The following is a 16,396-nucleotide window of genomic DNA, read 5'->3' on the forward strand; positions in this document are numbered from 1 at the left end:
AAGCAGTGGTATCAACGCAGAGTACTCATGTACTTTCTTCTTTTTTTCCTGTACAACATGGCACGTCCTATCGTACTATTATTCGATACGGCTTCTACCGTATTCTGGCGACGTATAATTATTTATTGCGTACAAATACTCTCCTTCTTCTTACGCTCGTGGAGATTTCTGTTCGCTACGCTACTCGCTAAAGTATATACAAATCGCGTTTCGTATTTAAAAGTTGAAATAATTCCCGGCCCGGGAGCAATTTTATTAGCCCCATTACGAAGACGATGGCATAAGAGGAGGGAAAAACGCGCTCTGTTTGAGTCTCTTTGCTCCTCCATACTTAAGTAGAATCATGTTTGCCCTCGTCGTGATAGATCTGGATCTCGATACGAGAGCGAATTTATCCTCGGCAATAAATTAGGATAATGTAGGTTTCGCTGTCGTAGCTTACTGTGGGAAAGAAGAAAGGTGCTATCATTGCCGTACTCGAATGTCTTCAGGCGAAAGTAAAATAAATTCGTATCACAGTCAGCGGCAAATCGCACAAACGCTTTGGCCCGTTTGCATTAACGTCTGATTTGAGCGATGTATAATAGAAACTTTTTCTCGGTTTTCTTTCCAGACTTTTTATTATATCCTAAGGCAATGAAGTAGATTAAGAAGAAAGATCGTTAAATAGATTTGATTATTTAAGGACATTATTGCAAGCTGGCGTTTATGGCCGGACCGCTTAATCTTCATCATTCTAAGCGAAAGATCTCGTAAATGCTGTGTTAAAACATTTTTAAAAGCATTGATTAATCCTTCCAACGATAACTCATCGAATATCGATAAAATGTTTTAATTAATTATTGCCATTTTGAATATATTCTATATTAATTATTTTATCGTATAAATTTAGAATTAATCGAAGTTTTCTTTTTTCCCATATCAGTATCTTATAAATACTTTTATAGTTGATAATACATATTTTACATTTCTTACAAAAGAGATGTAATATTTGTTATTTAACGAAATAAGATGTTATTAGCGGACTTGTTCTGCGTTTATGAATAAAATAAAAAAAATGATAACAAATTGCAAAAAAAAAAGAAACGCATTGAGCGATCTCCTGGGATATCTCAAGTATTTCGCTCGATATGAAGAAAATGTCTAAAATAGTTTTTGCACGATTAAAAATTTAACAACAACCACGAATCTTTTTGTAGCTCGCGCGCGGTCGTTGTGGACAGCCTTAATTCTTCGACGTTTCGCACTCCTTCTTATCGCGCTATAATCTTTTAATTATAAAATTTAAAGGTATTGTTCCCTATTTTCGATCGGATTCGTTAAAAGATAGATATCGTCATTGTGAACATTAGTTTTCACGATGCAGATATCTTTGTAAGATAGCAGTGAGAAAAAAACAAGACCGGTTTAAGGCTATGAGAATTGTAGAAGCCATTCTTTTAGCCATTTGCTATATTTTAATTATTGAACATGCATAGAAAAAATATGAGAGAATTTTTTTTGCGATAATAAGATCGAAAATGCCTTAAACCAGTTACGAAAGGAAGCTAGGAAGCAGAGACGATCTTGGACACTGTTGCTGCAAATTAAGTCCTAGGGATATATTCCTTATATCCTCGAGAAACTAGTATGAAAAGTAATTTATTTACAAGCCACGGCAAATGGCACGTTAAGAATATCTTTGCACTACTTGTTCGCGAGCATCGTCGTCGCGCGATTCTCGTTTCCGGCGCGTCTTCGTATATAGTCTCTTTTTTCCTCGTCTTATTTATATATCTTTATATCTCATATATACGTACAAGAGTCTTTCTAGCTTACATCTAATCACAATCAAGCGCGGCACTTGAGCGAAGTGTCATCTCTAAGTACAGTAGATCCTTCTTGGAAATCGTGTGAGTAACTTCAGTGACGAGTTCATACGTTTGTTTTCGCTACTTTTTTTACGTGGTTGTTTGATTTACCTTCTTCCCGAACGAATTAAGGACTTTTTCGATATAATAACCACTAGTCTCATAGAATTATAAGCTTCTTTCATGTTTTCGATAAAGATCACTGGAATCACACCGTGGTCTCGTTCTTTCTGAACGGTTTCAACGGTTGCAATTCTCGTTCCAGTCGGTCAAAATCGTTGTAGTATTCGTGATCCGACTCCTCTTCAGAACTCCTCTGTCTAATTTGAGATCCAAAAGCGCCATTCGTTAGGACTTTCTCCAAGTCCAGTGTAGGGATACCCAGAGTTTGCGGCGTCAATGGGCCTTCGTCCTGCGACATTAGATACTCTGGATTGTCCAACGATGTTTTCCCTTGAATCGTCAGGAAATCTGGATACTTCCGGAAGCCATTGTTGAGATGCTTCGGTTCGGATTCTAGAAATAGAATAAAAATAATTTTCTATTTGTAAAGAAAAACAATAAGTAATAAAAAAAATAGTATAACAAAATAAATAAATAAATTGTAACTATAAAATATAAAAATAATAAATTAATTAAAAATTATATGCAGAATTACTTATACGTAAATATAATGAAAAATCTTTAAAAATAAAAATTCATTTATTGATTCTGAAGGATATACAATATGTTGTAGGATATAGATGAAATGATTGAATTTGTGTAAAAATAATAGCAAATTTCTCTTCCGCTCACCTGTTGGTTTAGACTCTCCGATGAGATCCATGTATTGCGTTTTATTAGCTGACAGTTGCGGCGACGGCATAAGATAATCATCTTCATCTAATGGTAAATCCAGTTTCAGATCTCCCACTTGAGCTTGCTGATGCGCGGAGTGTACTTTAATCTCGAAACAATCGTCCGTCACATCGCAATCTGAAATTAAAATTTATTATTTCTGATTATTTAATAAATTCAGCATGATGGCATGGTGTACGATATGACCTAACAATCATCAAACGATGTTGCAATCTTTACATAAAAAATTCCATTCAATTTCATCAACATTTGGGACAAGACTTTTAGTCCGCTTACCTCTTGCGCCAACCATCTTCAACGGATCTGAACAGTATCTCGAACTCGAGCTGTCAGATCCTACGATGTGTCCGCAATGACCATTGGGATGTGCGTAATGCGTGTGCTGACTGGAATTGCCGGCTTCATGCGATGCACTTCCGTTTCCGTGATTTCCACCGTACCTTAAAAGCTCCCTGTCCCAGTTTTGCTGATTTTGCGGCGTCGGAGAATCAGCGGCAAGAGACTTGCCGTTTGGCCATGATTTAACCGATGTATTCGGCGGCGAACCGGAAGTACTTGATACGGAGATCACAGGCGGAAGCGGAGCCCGTGACTTAGGCTGCAGATACTCTTCGGCATCCACCAGAGCTTCTGGACCATCCATTGCCGATGCGAGATTTCGTATCATCTCTTTTTCGTCCTGAAAATTTACATTTTGTAGAATTTTCTTTTAAGAATTTCTTTTTGCTGTCATATTTAATTATTATAGAAAAATTATATTAGAGTATTACATAATACGCTAATAATACGCTAATAATTTTTATCGTGTTAATAATTCTTACAAACTGATATTATCTCACTATGGTTTAATATCTAATATAATCTCATTTTAATTCTGTTTTATAATTTTAATTTTAATATCTGAAATATATAATATATTTTTTATGTTTGATCGAATCTACAGATAATGATACGAAAAACTTAAAGTTATTATTAACAAAATTATAATACAATTATTATAATTAATTAATTACAATTCTATTACAATTTATCAACAATTTTTTCCCGTTATCGATATAATCGCTCTGTAATCATTATTTTTCATTCAAATCTTTTGCAAACAAATTAATATAAATTACCTGTAATGTATACGAAGGCAATCTCATGTATTTATCCCCTTTAATGGCAAGATATCGACCAGGATCTCTGGACATTTTTGCAAAGTCTTCAGCTAGTTCTTTAAAGCTGGGTCTAGATTCGGCATCAAGCATCCAGCATTTGATCATGATCATGTACACATCGATCGTACAAATCGCGGGCTGCGGTAGCCTTTCGCCCTTCTCCAGCAGTTCGGGCACGTTTCGGGCAGGGACGTTTTCGTATGGTCTACCGCCGTAAGTGAGAACTTCCCAAATGGTCACTCCAAAAGCCCACACATCCGATTTATGAGTAAACACTCGATGCTGAATGCATTCTAAAGCCAACCACTTGATCGGCATCTTCCCGCCCGCGGCTTTATACTGCTCTTCGTTAATGTCCAATAGTTTAGCAAGACCAAAATCGGTAATCTTCACGCAATTCGGAGTTTGCACGAGGACATTTCGCGCCGCTAAATCTCGGTGAACCAATCTCCTCTCCTCCAGATAAGCCATACCTCTTGCGATCTGCGTGCACCAATTTAACAGCGGCTTCGAACCGATTTTGTCCTTGTACCTTCGTACAAAGTCCAACAAACATCCTAGGGGCATCAGCTGGGTCACCAACATCATCTGCGACGTCATGCATACCGCAAGTAATTGCAGCAGATTTGGATGCTCGACGCTGGCCATGATATAAGCCTCGTCGAGAAATTCTTTAGACGTATTCGCACCCGTGCCATCATGGAGGACCTTTATAGCGACCGGGATCTTCACGTTCTCCCCTTCGGGCACCCAAACGCCTTTGTACACATTACCGAAAGCACCATAACCCAGTATACCGCCCTTTCTCATCTCCTCTTCCTTAATTATTCGTAACTTGGCTAGATTTGGTTTTACGCCTGTCGGTCGAAGCGGTTCGTTGTCGTCCAAACCTGTCAAAGCCATCGTCATCTTTACCGTATTCTCCTTGGCTTTCGTCCTCATCCTCCAAAAGTATATTATCGCAATAAAGCCGGCGACCAGGAACATCGTAACAAGTACAATCCCGGTCAAAATAGCTGGTTGAAGTTCATTATCCATTTGAAAGCCTAAGCCTATCGTCTCCACGGAACAATACGGTTCGCTATCTGGAGGGAAAATCTTGTGCGGATATTCCGGTGGACAAATTTCCGTGCAATTAAAGATCGTTGAATTATCACCAAAACTGCCATCCTAAAATATGTAAATTATACAAATCTCTCTCTCTCTAACTTTATACAAAATATATTATAAATTACAGTAACAGAGGCTTTAACACCAATATATCTGTTACATTATTAGCTTATTTTTTATTTTACTTTGTTATATATTTTATTTTATTATATATATATATATATATATATATGCATGTAATCTAAATTATATTTTTAATATTGCATTACTTACAACATAAATTTTATAATTTCGACATTTGTAACATTGATTCGGGCCTGGTCCAAAGCACCCTCGGCACTCCCCGAAGCACGGTATACATAGCTGCGTGTCAGCATCCGCGAAATGATCGGTAGGACATTCATCCTCGCATTGCTCTCCCCTCTTGTACTTGGTGCATTGTTGACACACTTGCTCGTGAAAGCCGTATCCCGTGCACTTCTTGCAACGTGGGTGGCACTTGCGACACACTGCCTTTCCGGCGAGAGGTTTTAAAGCACCTTGCTCCTGCGGACTTACCCACTCGTAATAATGTCCTGCAAATGCGATAACAAAACACGCTTCGTTTATACACGATATTATATATAGAATGTTTGTTATTTAAATATATAGCATTTTATAAAGAATTATATACATTTTTTTTTTTATTATCCTATTATTATCAAAAAGGAATTAATTTATTACTGGTATCATTGCTTTCAATAGTATTTTATTGCAACGATATCCGTTACTTATATCTATACAAAATGCATAATAAGGTGAGACAATATTATAATTAGGCTATTAATTAATTAAAAGATCGCGATATGTTAATAGAAAAGTATCGCGAAAAGTAAAGAGGGTCACATCAGACTTACCATCAGGGCATGGCTCTTTCTTCTGCAAACATCCCTCCGGTACGTGCCCGTTCATAATTGCCTTTTCGCAACTATGACATCCGTTGGCGCCTATGTTGTTCTCCGGTCCCTCGCAGCCGCCTACGCAGTTCTCGTGGCAGTGTTTACATTGGCCGTTGTCGTTGTACTTTGAGGACGGGCACTCGGGCACACAGAACGGCCCGTCTCGCACGTGTTTGCACTTGATGCATTGGTCGGCATTAGGACCGGTGCAGGAGCCGTCGCACTCTTCGTGACACATCTTACAGGTCTTTTCGTCAGCTTGATAAATTCTGACAACATAATCATAATCAATCGTTAAATGATACCGAGAAGCATCGCGTAAGAAAGTAATATGTAAAATCAAAGAGACGAACATAGAAAACGAAACTAGAGCAACGGAAACCGATAAGGCGTAGAAATATTAACAGAAATAAAAAAGAGATATGACATAGGTGAAAAGATTGCTGGAATATAATAAACACTCAAATTATTATGTGTGGTTTAAAGCAGTTACGATGAGATGTGTTGCGTGATATGTAACTTGCTTACAAAATAAAAAAAAAAAAAAAGAGAGAATTATGGCTCAAATTTTTGTTAAAGGATTTCGATTTACCTTTAATCCTAGGAAAGCAATTTTGATGGGAAAATTGTTTACGTTATTGGAAATTTTAACTTTATATCATATAATAATATTTTGATGCTTGCACAACTTACCCTGGCGCAGTGCAATCTTCAAGACAATCATTTCCTAGAATAAAGTTCTTGCACGACAGACATTGCGCCGGTCCAGGTCCCCAGCATCCTTCATCCGAACATTGTTCATCACATACGAGACCATCTTTGACTGCAATTCAAAATCAATATTCTATATATAATTTTTATATGTATAGAAACTTGATAATTTGTTTATACTGAATTGGATGAATATTATATGTTTAAATGTTGATGCATTATATTAATTCTATTTTTGATTCTACGATAGTTTAAAAGGATTAAAAAAAAAAAAACCCCCGCAGTAAACTTATTACGAGAATTATTATAGTTGAGATAAAAATTTTTATATTTAGAGGATTATTTTTCTTTTTAAATTAAAGAGCTAAGTTTATGCGCTTTTTTTTTTTTTTTTACACTTATATCTAAATCTTTTTATTGTACTTACCGCACTCGCTCTCGTTTCGATTGTTCGACAGAAGACTTTCGTGTTCGGATGATTTTTTGATCCTGCTCCAATTAATACTCTGCGCGTAACAAAGATTCTTGTTCTCCAGAATCGCGATCGAACCGGAATAAATCTTCTTCAAGGAACTAAGTCCGAACGATACGAGAGAAGTTTTAACGATGTACAACGACGCGAAATATTCCGTGAGCGTTCTGCCTCCGATCATCTCGAGATTACGAAAGTACGAAAGATTCTTGAAATCTTGATGATCCCCTTGGATATTAAGATAGCCCGTAATCTCTTTTAAAGTTCTGAAGACTTCTAATTCGTCAGGATGCATCTTCTCGTATCGTTTGCCAAACGTGTAATTTGGATAAACATGCTGGAAGCCCTCGAAGCTCTGATCCAGGATTGTGATGGATCCTTCGATGATGGTGCAATCCTTGAAGGTGTTAATATTACCAGAATGCACTTTCTCGACGCCCTTGCAGGTTTTCGGACAAGGACCGTCGCAGGGAACGCACTCGCCGTTCATTGCTTTCTTCTTCTGTGGACAGGACCTCACGCACGCGCCGTTGTCTTTCAAGAGATGTTCCGGACATCGTCTCACGCAGGTTGCTCCGTACGCGTACTTCCCATCAGGATTAGCTTCCCACGAATATGTTGTTGGATTATATCTGGAAGGATCATTAATGTTCAGATGTTAATCAATTTTTTTATTAATTTTATACTATATAAATAATTTGTATGAGCAAGCCATATGGTTAATTTCGTTGCATATTAAATTTTATTATTATTTAGATGAGTATTATTTTAATTTTCTATTGTGTGTAAAGCATCTTTCGCAACATTTTACATGACTTTGTAGCAAAAATACAGATGCGTGATGTTATACTATATTTACTTTTGCATGGGCGGACATTCCTGCGTGCACACGCCATCATCGAAGAAATTCTTGCAGGCAAGACAGTCGCTCTGTTTGGGGCCGGTACAGCCACCGGCGCAAAAAAGATGGCAACACTCGCGTGGATTAGGACCGAAACACCTGCCCTGCCAGCACTGGGGCGAACAGTTCGTCTTCGAGTACCTTTGACAATTTTCCGGGCCCTCGCCCCAGCAGCCCTGTTCGCAGCTTTCGTCGCATTCCGGACAGACGCGTTCCGGCGATGTAAAATTATACACGTAAAAATATCGTCCTCCTTGACCGGTGATTATTTCTTCCCAATTGATCGTCCTTATATGGCAGAGATTGTAGTTGTTGTACATGCCCACGCTCCCGTTGAGTATATCTATTGCGAAAACAATTGCGACGAATTAGACACGAACAAAATGATAGCTCGTTAAATTTCTTCTTTAAATATCGCTCGTTCCAAGTTTCTCGATATTGCGAGATAATTTATCAATTTTTATAAACGGCTAATTTTTGAAATACGTCCGTTTATTTGCGTGTATAAAAGGCAATGTTTGTTCATAACTTAAAGTATTGATTAAGTATAAATCTCATTGAGATTTTTCAATTATAAATAAATGAGTAAGTATTCAAAAATCTGTGATGTGTTTGTATCTGTATTAGCTTGAGAGAATGAAAAAGTGAAAACGTACCTCTAAGGGCCGGCATCTCCAGATTGTGCATCTGACACATTGTGACAAAAAGGGCGAACTCGTGGTCGTGAATATTGAGCTTGAAGAGGGTTCTACCACGGATGATCTGCAATCTCGGGAGGACGATTCTACGCACGTCCACGTGACTGATGAGGACGTAACCAGTGACCTCCCGTATATACTGCAAGAAGCTGAGGTCGAAGGTTTTGTTCTGGAGCCATGTGATCTCCAGATTACCATCGACGTAAGTACAGTTGGTGTACCGGTCTCGAAGATTCCGGTAGTGATGCTGTTTGTTGGACGGCACGGAGAGACGGCCATTGGTACCGATGCAAACTGTAAGCATAACAGTTAACATTTACAAATTACATTTGTAAATCTATATGAGTATTAACTTATAATATATAGTACGAATGTAAGTGAAATGTAAAATGATTATTATTACTTGGATCGCGTCACACATTCTTTCTGAATTTCTTTTAAGATTATAAATAAATAATTCTTAGATAATTATAAATAATGGCAGCAATATATAATTATTAGTTTATATGTTTACATCAGTTTAATGTCACAATAGATAATATACATTCATTATATTGGATGATTGCATAAGTTCCTGCCCGATGTAAATATAAACTTCAATAGATTATATTTTAGAGATAACACTTTTATTAATCAATTATATAGTCTCCATTCTTTTCTACAATGGTTTTCCAACCATCTATAAGCTTGTCGATTCCATTTTTGAAGGAAGAACTTGGTTTTTCTTGAAAAAAGTTTGTAAGGTGGTTTTCGACAGCTTCCTCGCAATTGAGATTCTTGCCATTTAAACTATTCTGCAAAGACCGGAACAGATAAAAATCTGAAGGCGCAATATCTGGAGAATATGGCGGGTGCTGCAGAATTTCCCATTGCGACTCCTGCAGTTTTCCCGCAGCTTATTCCTTTCAGTCGGGAGATGCGGCACCCGCGTATCAAGCTTGGAAATGTATCCAAGCTTTTTTAAATGACGAAAAGCGGTTGAATTATCGATATTCAGCCTCTCAGCAATATCCTCAGTTGTAATCCTTGGGTTTCTTTCCACTAAGGCATGCACAATGTCATCATCGATGCCAGAAGGCCGTCCAGAGCGGGGTTGATCCTCCATGTTGAAATCACCATTTCGAAATCTGCCAAACCACTTTTTGACTGTTCGGAGAGCAGGAGCGCGGTCCAAATAAACGCTTTGAATATTTTTTTGTGCAATCCCAACACTCACGCCTTTCCGAAATTCATATAGCGTTACATGCCGCAAACGCACCTTTTCGTTCTCCATTTTTAATGATTTCTCTTATGCACAAATGGACTTATCTGAACAATATCTGACGCTAAATTGACATAAGACAACGTCATCTATTCGGTGTAAGCAACAATTACCACACGAAAACAATAGAACTCCGCCGTGCAGCAACTTAATGCCATCTACGAAAATCGGGCACGAACTTATGCAATCATCCAATATTAGTCATTAGCTTAATATCTGCTTTGTACCTATTTATTGTTGAATAAATTGCTTTCGTATTAAAATTAAAACATTGAAGCTGTGTGAATTTAACGATAATTATTTATCAATAAATTGCACGCGACAGTATCTTCTACATCAGATACATACATATGTAGGTGTTTAATACAGCATGATTATTGAGCAATTCGAATAACGGTTCGGAGAATGAAGCGAAATATTGTGATCGAGGATGCGTGATTTCTATGTGTAGAAGAAACCGCGTTATTCATTTCCGATTACGATAGTTTGTAGCCACCCACACTTAATAGTATATTTCCACAATCTACAGATAGCGTTTTATCTACGAAACATATATATTGGTGGGCGAAGCATGTACATACATAAAGTACTGTACATGCGCTGCCGTGATTTCGTTGTGCAATTACAATCTTGAGTCGATTGTGTTTGAGAATGACCAATGCGTACACACATTCGGAGGCAGAGGTGTTTATAAGATTCGTAAATTATAGTAAATGTTTGTAGTATTATACAGATGGGGGTAAGCCATTCTCAATATTAACATGAAAATTTTTCATCTCTCTTTTATAATGTAATGATAAAATAGATTCTTTTTATCGGAGAAATTGTAGAATCTTATTATGTATTACTACATAAATTTTTAATTTTTTTATTATCGTATATTTCCATTATCAGAAATAAATTATAAGAAGAATAAGAAGCGAAGAATGTGCCGGTATTAAATATCCTTTTACAATTTTTTTTCTTGACCAGTCAGCTGGAGAGAGAGAGAGAGAGAGAGAGTTTGGTCTTTTATTTTTCTTTCACTTATTTAATCTTACGTATTTAATTTTTATTTAAGATAATGCTTACTGTAAAATATTAAAAGAGATAAAGAAAGAGAGAGAAAGAAAGAGATAACCTAGTAATTTGAATAAAGATAAGGAAGACCAAAGACTTTGTAAAGTACGTCAGAAATTAATGGAGCGGCCAATTTTTCCCGATAAAGCGGCTACGTATAAAAGAAGGATTTGTACCTTTATTATTTAGATAGCTTCGCGCAAGTTCTTTATTCGCGAAGCAAAGAAGTAACTGCCGCGGCAAAGAGCATAGTCGCACGTTCACTCCTCCGGAATTCGGTTTTGCTCGCAGCTTAAATCTCGAGTCGCATCCTCGCAAACGGTTCGCAAACGAGCGGCGGCGGCCTTTCGCTGCGATCGGCATGCGGTACGGGAAGAGCGGTCTTAATCTGATCGACGATCGGGATCATGCGAAAATAATTGCGCGGTAAGGACGTTCTTCTTGCGCGAGATATCTAAGGGGAGTTGTACCGCAGAAGAAGGCCTCGTCGCCGTCGCCGTCGAGATCACAGAGGAGAATAATCGACGAAACAGACCCGTGTACTCGAGTACCAGGTATTTGTATCGACCAGATGCTATCGAGAGAGTCACGGGATACCAATACACGGGATACGAAAATACATGTACCGTGACATGGCGCCAGGACTCCGGGAATGCGGACCGAGCGTGCATCTGCATCGGCGATGGGCGACCCGCCGCACGTTTTCTGTCGCTCTATCTCGCGAATCCGAGTCGCATCGAAGATGAACGACTTGATCGTCATAATGAGGAGGTATGGCAAATATTTGTCAAAATTATTATACCTGATGGTTTTTCGTCCAACAAGAAATACCGCTTGGAAATCGCTGAATTCGTGGTTAACGGTTAAAGCAATTTTTGTTATCGGATAAAACTTTCTTCGAGAATTTACTATCCATCCTCGAGATCGATGATTAAGCATTGATCAGGCTTCCCATATTTGCTGAAATATTTATGAAATATTCGATGATTCTTCAAATAGGAAATAAGAAAGAATATGAAATAACAGAGTTTGTGATTTGATAAATAAAAACTTCCCCCTATGATGAAAAATTAATCGTCAGCGATTTTTGTTAACTAAAAAACGCGAACGATTCCTTTTTTCAGCAACGATACATTTCCCATCGTATAATTCTATCTCGTCAACAAGTTATTTGCTATGTTAGAACAGAAAATTTTCTCTTCCATTCTCATTATATCTCGGCATTGTTCTGCATTCTATGTCGTTCCACATTGCTCCTTCTTGAGAAAAACAATCGTGTCGTAAAGATTCCACGAGAATAAGAATAAAGGGCATTTGTCTTGAATTATTAAAAATTTAAAGATATATCGTCTTTTCCTATTCTTCAGCATTTTCTACATTTGTTTCGTGTGCTTATAAACTTTTACCACAAATAAATCCATCTTCAATTTTGCAATAAAATATTATCGATAATCTAGTTTCTATTGCCTTCAAAATTGTATCTTCACTTTTAGCATAAATAGAAAGAACATGCAATTAAAATGATTACTTTCCTTTTTCTAAACTCGTAAAGTTTAATCCAGCTTTAATCGTTTAGTTTAGCTTTAATCATACCTCGAGCTTCCCTTGATTAAAAACACAAAGTAATAAATGAAGTAAACTAAAATAAGTTTAGCTCGTTTATATTTTATTTTACTGCTTATATGTAATTATCGTTGTTATAAAAATGAACAACGCAAGTCCTTGACATTTTTACAGCTAGTAAAATTTTTACAGCTAGCAATCGATAGAATGCACCATCCGGCAAACGAAATACGATCTAGATCGAAGAAAATAACTCGAACCGACACGTCGTGAGGAACTTATGCTCGCTCTGGCGTGCTCGCTGCAAGGTGGTTCGATAAAAAGGAACACCACGAGCGTGATGGCCGTACGGATAGACATTTAGACAGGATGGAGGTTCGCTGAGAAGTGTCGGTTAAGGTCGGCGGGCCGACACGTTCCTCGTTTTCGTTTTCCAACCTCCGAGGTTTTACTCTCTCTCGCGCGGGGCACGAAATTCATCCATTAGATCCTCGGGATCGGGGATACATCCCGGCAGAAACGTGGTGATTATCCCCGATGGCAGGGCCGCGAAAATTGCCCGGCTAGAGCAACTCTCTTTCTCTCTCTTTCGCGCGTAGAATTAACATTCTGCCAAATTTACGACGCCTGCACCGTAACCGAAGACAATAGCGGCGATATATTGATTATGAGCGTCATGCGAATATCGCCTTCTTCATTATTACCTGCAAAGTTTCTTGGAAATTCGCCAAATTCAAACTATGAGCAATTATGATAATTCGAAAATAATGCAAGTAATGATTATATAATTGAAGCATTAATTTTTTGTTCGCCACGGGATATTCCTTATAATCGCTTAGGAAATGAATTTAGCCAAAGTATGGCCAATTATAAGAACGTGAAGAAAAGAGGAAACATATGACCATAATTTAATTCATAATTTAAATAAATTCTCGATAAAGTTATACATATACAGAAGCCTTTTTGGGTGTCGTAAAAAAAAAAAATATATATATATATATATATATATATATATATTTATGCCTAACAATATATAACGAAAAGAGAATGACAGCTTGAAGGTTCACGGTCTCAAATATAGCTTTAAATGCGTGAACGATAAATCTGGCAAAAACCGCGAAATAATATGAGAGGCGCGGAAGACATAGGGCATGAAGTGTTTCTTCAGCGACCGGGACAGGACGCCGAAATGCCGCGGTGAGGTTTCTTTTGTGAAAGCAGCACGTCGCACTGAGCCATACGTGGTCCACCGACCACCTTCTAGGACGAGAGCGTCGATTTTTATGCGGCACTTTAAAATGCTTCCTTCTCCTCCGTTAAAGGCCCAAAGTAATATGAAATAACCACATGCTGATGGCGACGGTGCCGTTTATTTGAGCTCGTAAACATCGATACTGTCGAGCTCGCGCCATCCCCACCGTCAAAATCGTTTCTGGATTCTAAAGCTTCTCTTTGCCCGCTCTCTTTCTCTCTCGATGGCTCTGTAAAAGAGAGCCTTCGGCTAAATGCCAAACGAAATAAAACCCAGGTATCGTAAACGCGCGAAATAAGTATCGGCTCGAGCTAGCTTAAAAAAAAAAGAGAAAAAAAAATTCAAGGTGAGAATGAATTTCAGAGAACGGATAAGAGAGAGAAAAATTGAGACTGAGAGAAAGAAAAACAGAGAGAGAGAGAGAGAGAAAATTTATTATTTTCAGACAAATCCATCCTCTGATAAGTAAAATATAAGATAATAAATAAACGAATAACAGTAGAAAAGTATGATAATGCAGAAAAAAATTATAAGAAAAATAAATTGATATTAATGTAATAAAAGATTAATAAATTATTTAAATTGAAAAATAACAAAAGAGAGAGAGAGAGAGAAAGAGCGCGGATCCATCTTAAGCTTTCGTCGAGACGAATCGCGTTGTCATCACGATCGTTCAGTTACAACCCTATCTAGTCTCTGCAGTATACGAATCTACGACTGAGAGCAAAGGACACGAGGGATACATTCGAGTCGGGATTGTATAAGTGCCGCGTATACGTTATAACCGTAGCATAAAACATTAATAGCTTTACGGTTTATTGCTTTCGAGTCTGCGGTTAAGCTCCTCCACTCCCTGCGGCGCGGCCAGCCCGAAGACTACGATGCGTCTTCGCTTCGCTTCCTTCGTGTAACTTCATTTTTCGATTTCATTATGTCGACGACGCGACGGCGTTTTATTCGCGTCACTCCGTTCGATCGTGTCTCTTCCTCTTGTCCCTGCCGCTCTCCATCATCTCTGGTTATGCATTACATTTGTAATTTTTAAACTATTCGTTTATTACGATCTTTATTTTACCTTTGTTCTTAGCAAGCAGACTCGGGAGAAGAATCTAAAAATTACGAATTATTCTAAACAATGCATTCTGATGCAATTGACTCTCAATAGGTTTCGATTTTAGGCTTTACACGATTTTATGATATGATTATGAATTGTGAATAAATTACACTCATTTGAATTATTGCTACCGAGGAAAGCGTTTGAATATTTTATTGTACGTTTATAGAATGTAAGGTGGGTAACTATCTCCATACGAGATTAAATAGTAGTAATTGTTTCATAAGCGTATCTCATTCGAGACGGATTGCAATGAGTGCAAATTAATTTAAATGAATAATGTGTTATGCAAAAAGAAATTTATATTAAAAGCTCATTGGGACTTATTTTATAGAGATATTTCTTAAAAATATTTTCTAAATAGAAGATATATATCTCCTACAATATTTTAGAGACGTTTAAAAATGTAATAGAGATTAAAGAGGGAGGAGGGGGGGGGGGAGGGGGGAGGAGAGGGCAATCGCATTAAAAATGTTGAAATAAGTTTGCGTAGAGAAAGTTTTCATAATCTTCCATTTTAAGGAATGTATATCCTTTAATTCTGCAACGTCGGAAAGACATTTATTTATGATAATAATTGATATCTGTCATTCTTATGGTAATAATTGACACGTGTCAGTTTTTCAGGTCGCGGCACAGGACGATGTCATTAAGTCGCGGTGCGAAAGTGTTTTCAAGAAAATTATCGGACACGCTGTTTTCTTTTTTTGAATGTCGCGCGTTAATAAAGTACAAAGTGAGGCGAGGAGATAATAACGAATCGAGATGAAGTACCGGAGGGCGGCACGGACAAGGAACAAATGACTGTGTGTAGAATGCGCTTTGTTCGTTTCTCCCTCTCCCAACGATACATTCTACATTTACCGCGTCTCTCTCTCTCTCTCTCTCTCTTTTTCTTTCATCTCACCTCGACAACCTCAGCAGCCGGCGAGCTGGACCACGCGTTCAACGAGATGGTACGCGAACTCACGTTGCTGCCTCCCGGATGCAGAACGCCGACTTTCGTTCGATCAGTGTTCATCGCGAACGTTATCTTCGTATCTCCTTCATTATCATATTATAGAAAGATAGATTAATGTTTTTTCTCTAAATTTTCTTTTCTCCAATCATTTATTGACTGTAGCGTCTAAGAAGTCAATTACTTAAAATTTTTTTAAATATTTTGTAGAGGGGGAAAGAGAGAGAGAGAAAGAGAGTGAGAGAGTAATTGATACTCCTGCAGATGTGTTACAATATTAGTAAAATGCAAATTATATGTATAAAATAATATACATAGAAGAGAGATACATAAGAAGAGAGAAAAGAGTAGATTCGTATTGTGTGTGTATACTGTGTCTTTATTAAAAACAAGTTTAAGTATGTAAATTATATATATATATACATTAAAATAATAATGGATTTTTTACTTTAATTATAAAATATTGATATTTTTTAATTTATGATATGCAT

The 16,396-nt window shown here is 37.5% G+C and overlaps 1 protein-coding gene across 5 annotated transcripts in view; it reads right to left on the reverse strand.

The window, feature by feature from the left end:
- Positions 1 to 31: 31 nt before the first annotated feature.
- The window catches only part of Egfr (epidermal growth factor receptor), a 155,394-nt gene continuing 139,029 nt past the window's right edge, over positions 32 to 16,396 (reverse strand). For all 5 annotated transcript variants that reach the window (XM_070311143.1, XM_070311140.1, XM_070311141.1 and 2 more), the window contains 10 exons: positions 8,657 to 8,992; positions 7,959 to 8,343; positions 7,055 to 7,731; positions 6,610 to 6,739; positions 5,875 to 6,185; positions 5,252 to 5,553; positions 3,827 to 5,038; positions 2,985 to 3,387; positions 2,646 to 2,825; positions 32 to 2,366 (listed from right to left, as the gene is read on the reverse strand). In XM_070311143.1, coding sequence (XP_070167244.1) covers positions 2,059 to 2,366; positions 2,646 to 2,825; positions 2,985 to 3,387; positions 3,827 to 5,038; positions 5,252 to 5,553; positions 5,875 to 6,185; positions 6,610 to 6,739; positions 7,055 to 7,731; positions 7,959 to 8,343; positions 8,657 to 8,992 — 4,244 coding nt within the window. In that variant the 3' untranslated portion in view covers positions 32 to 2,058. The remainder of the gene's footprint in view (positions 2,367 to 2,645; positions 2,826 to 2,984; positions 3,388 to 3,826; positions 5,039 to 5,251; positions 5,554 to 5,874; positions 6,186 to 6,609; positions 6,740 to 7,054; positions 7,732 to 7,958; positions 8,344 to 8,656; positions 8,993 to 16,396) is intronic.

Source organism: Polyergus mexicanus, unplaced genomic scaffold (assembly GCF_030449975.1).
Source record: "Polyergus mexicanus isolate NDT 795.1 unplaced genomic scaffold, iyPolMexi1.0 SCAF_19, whole genome shotgun sequence".
NCBI lineage: Eukaryota > Metazoa > Arthropoda > Insecta > Hymenoptera > Formicidae > Polyergus > Polyergus mexicanus.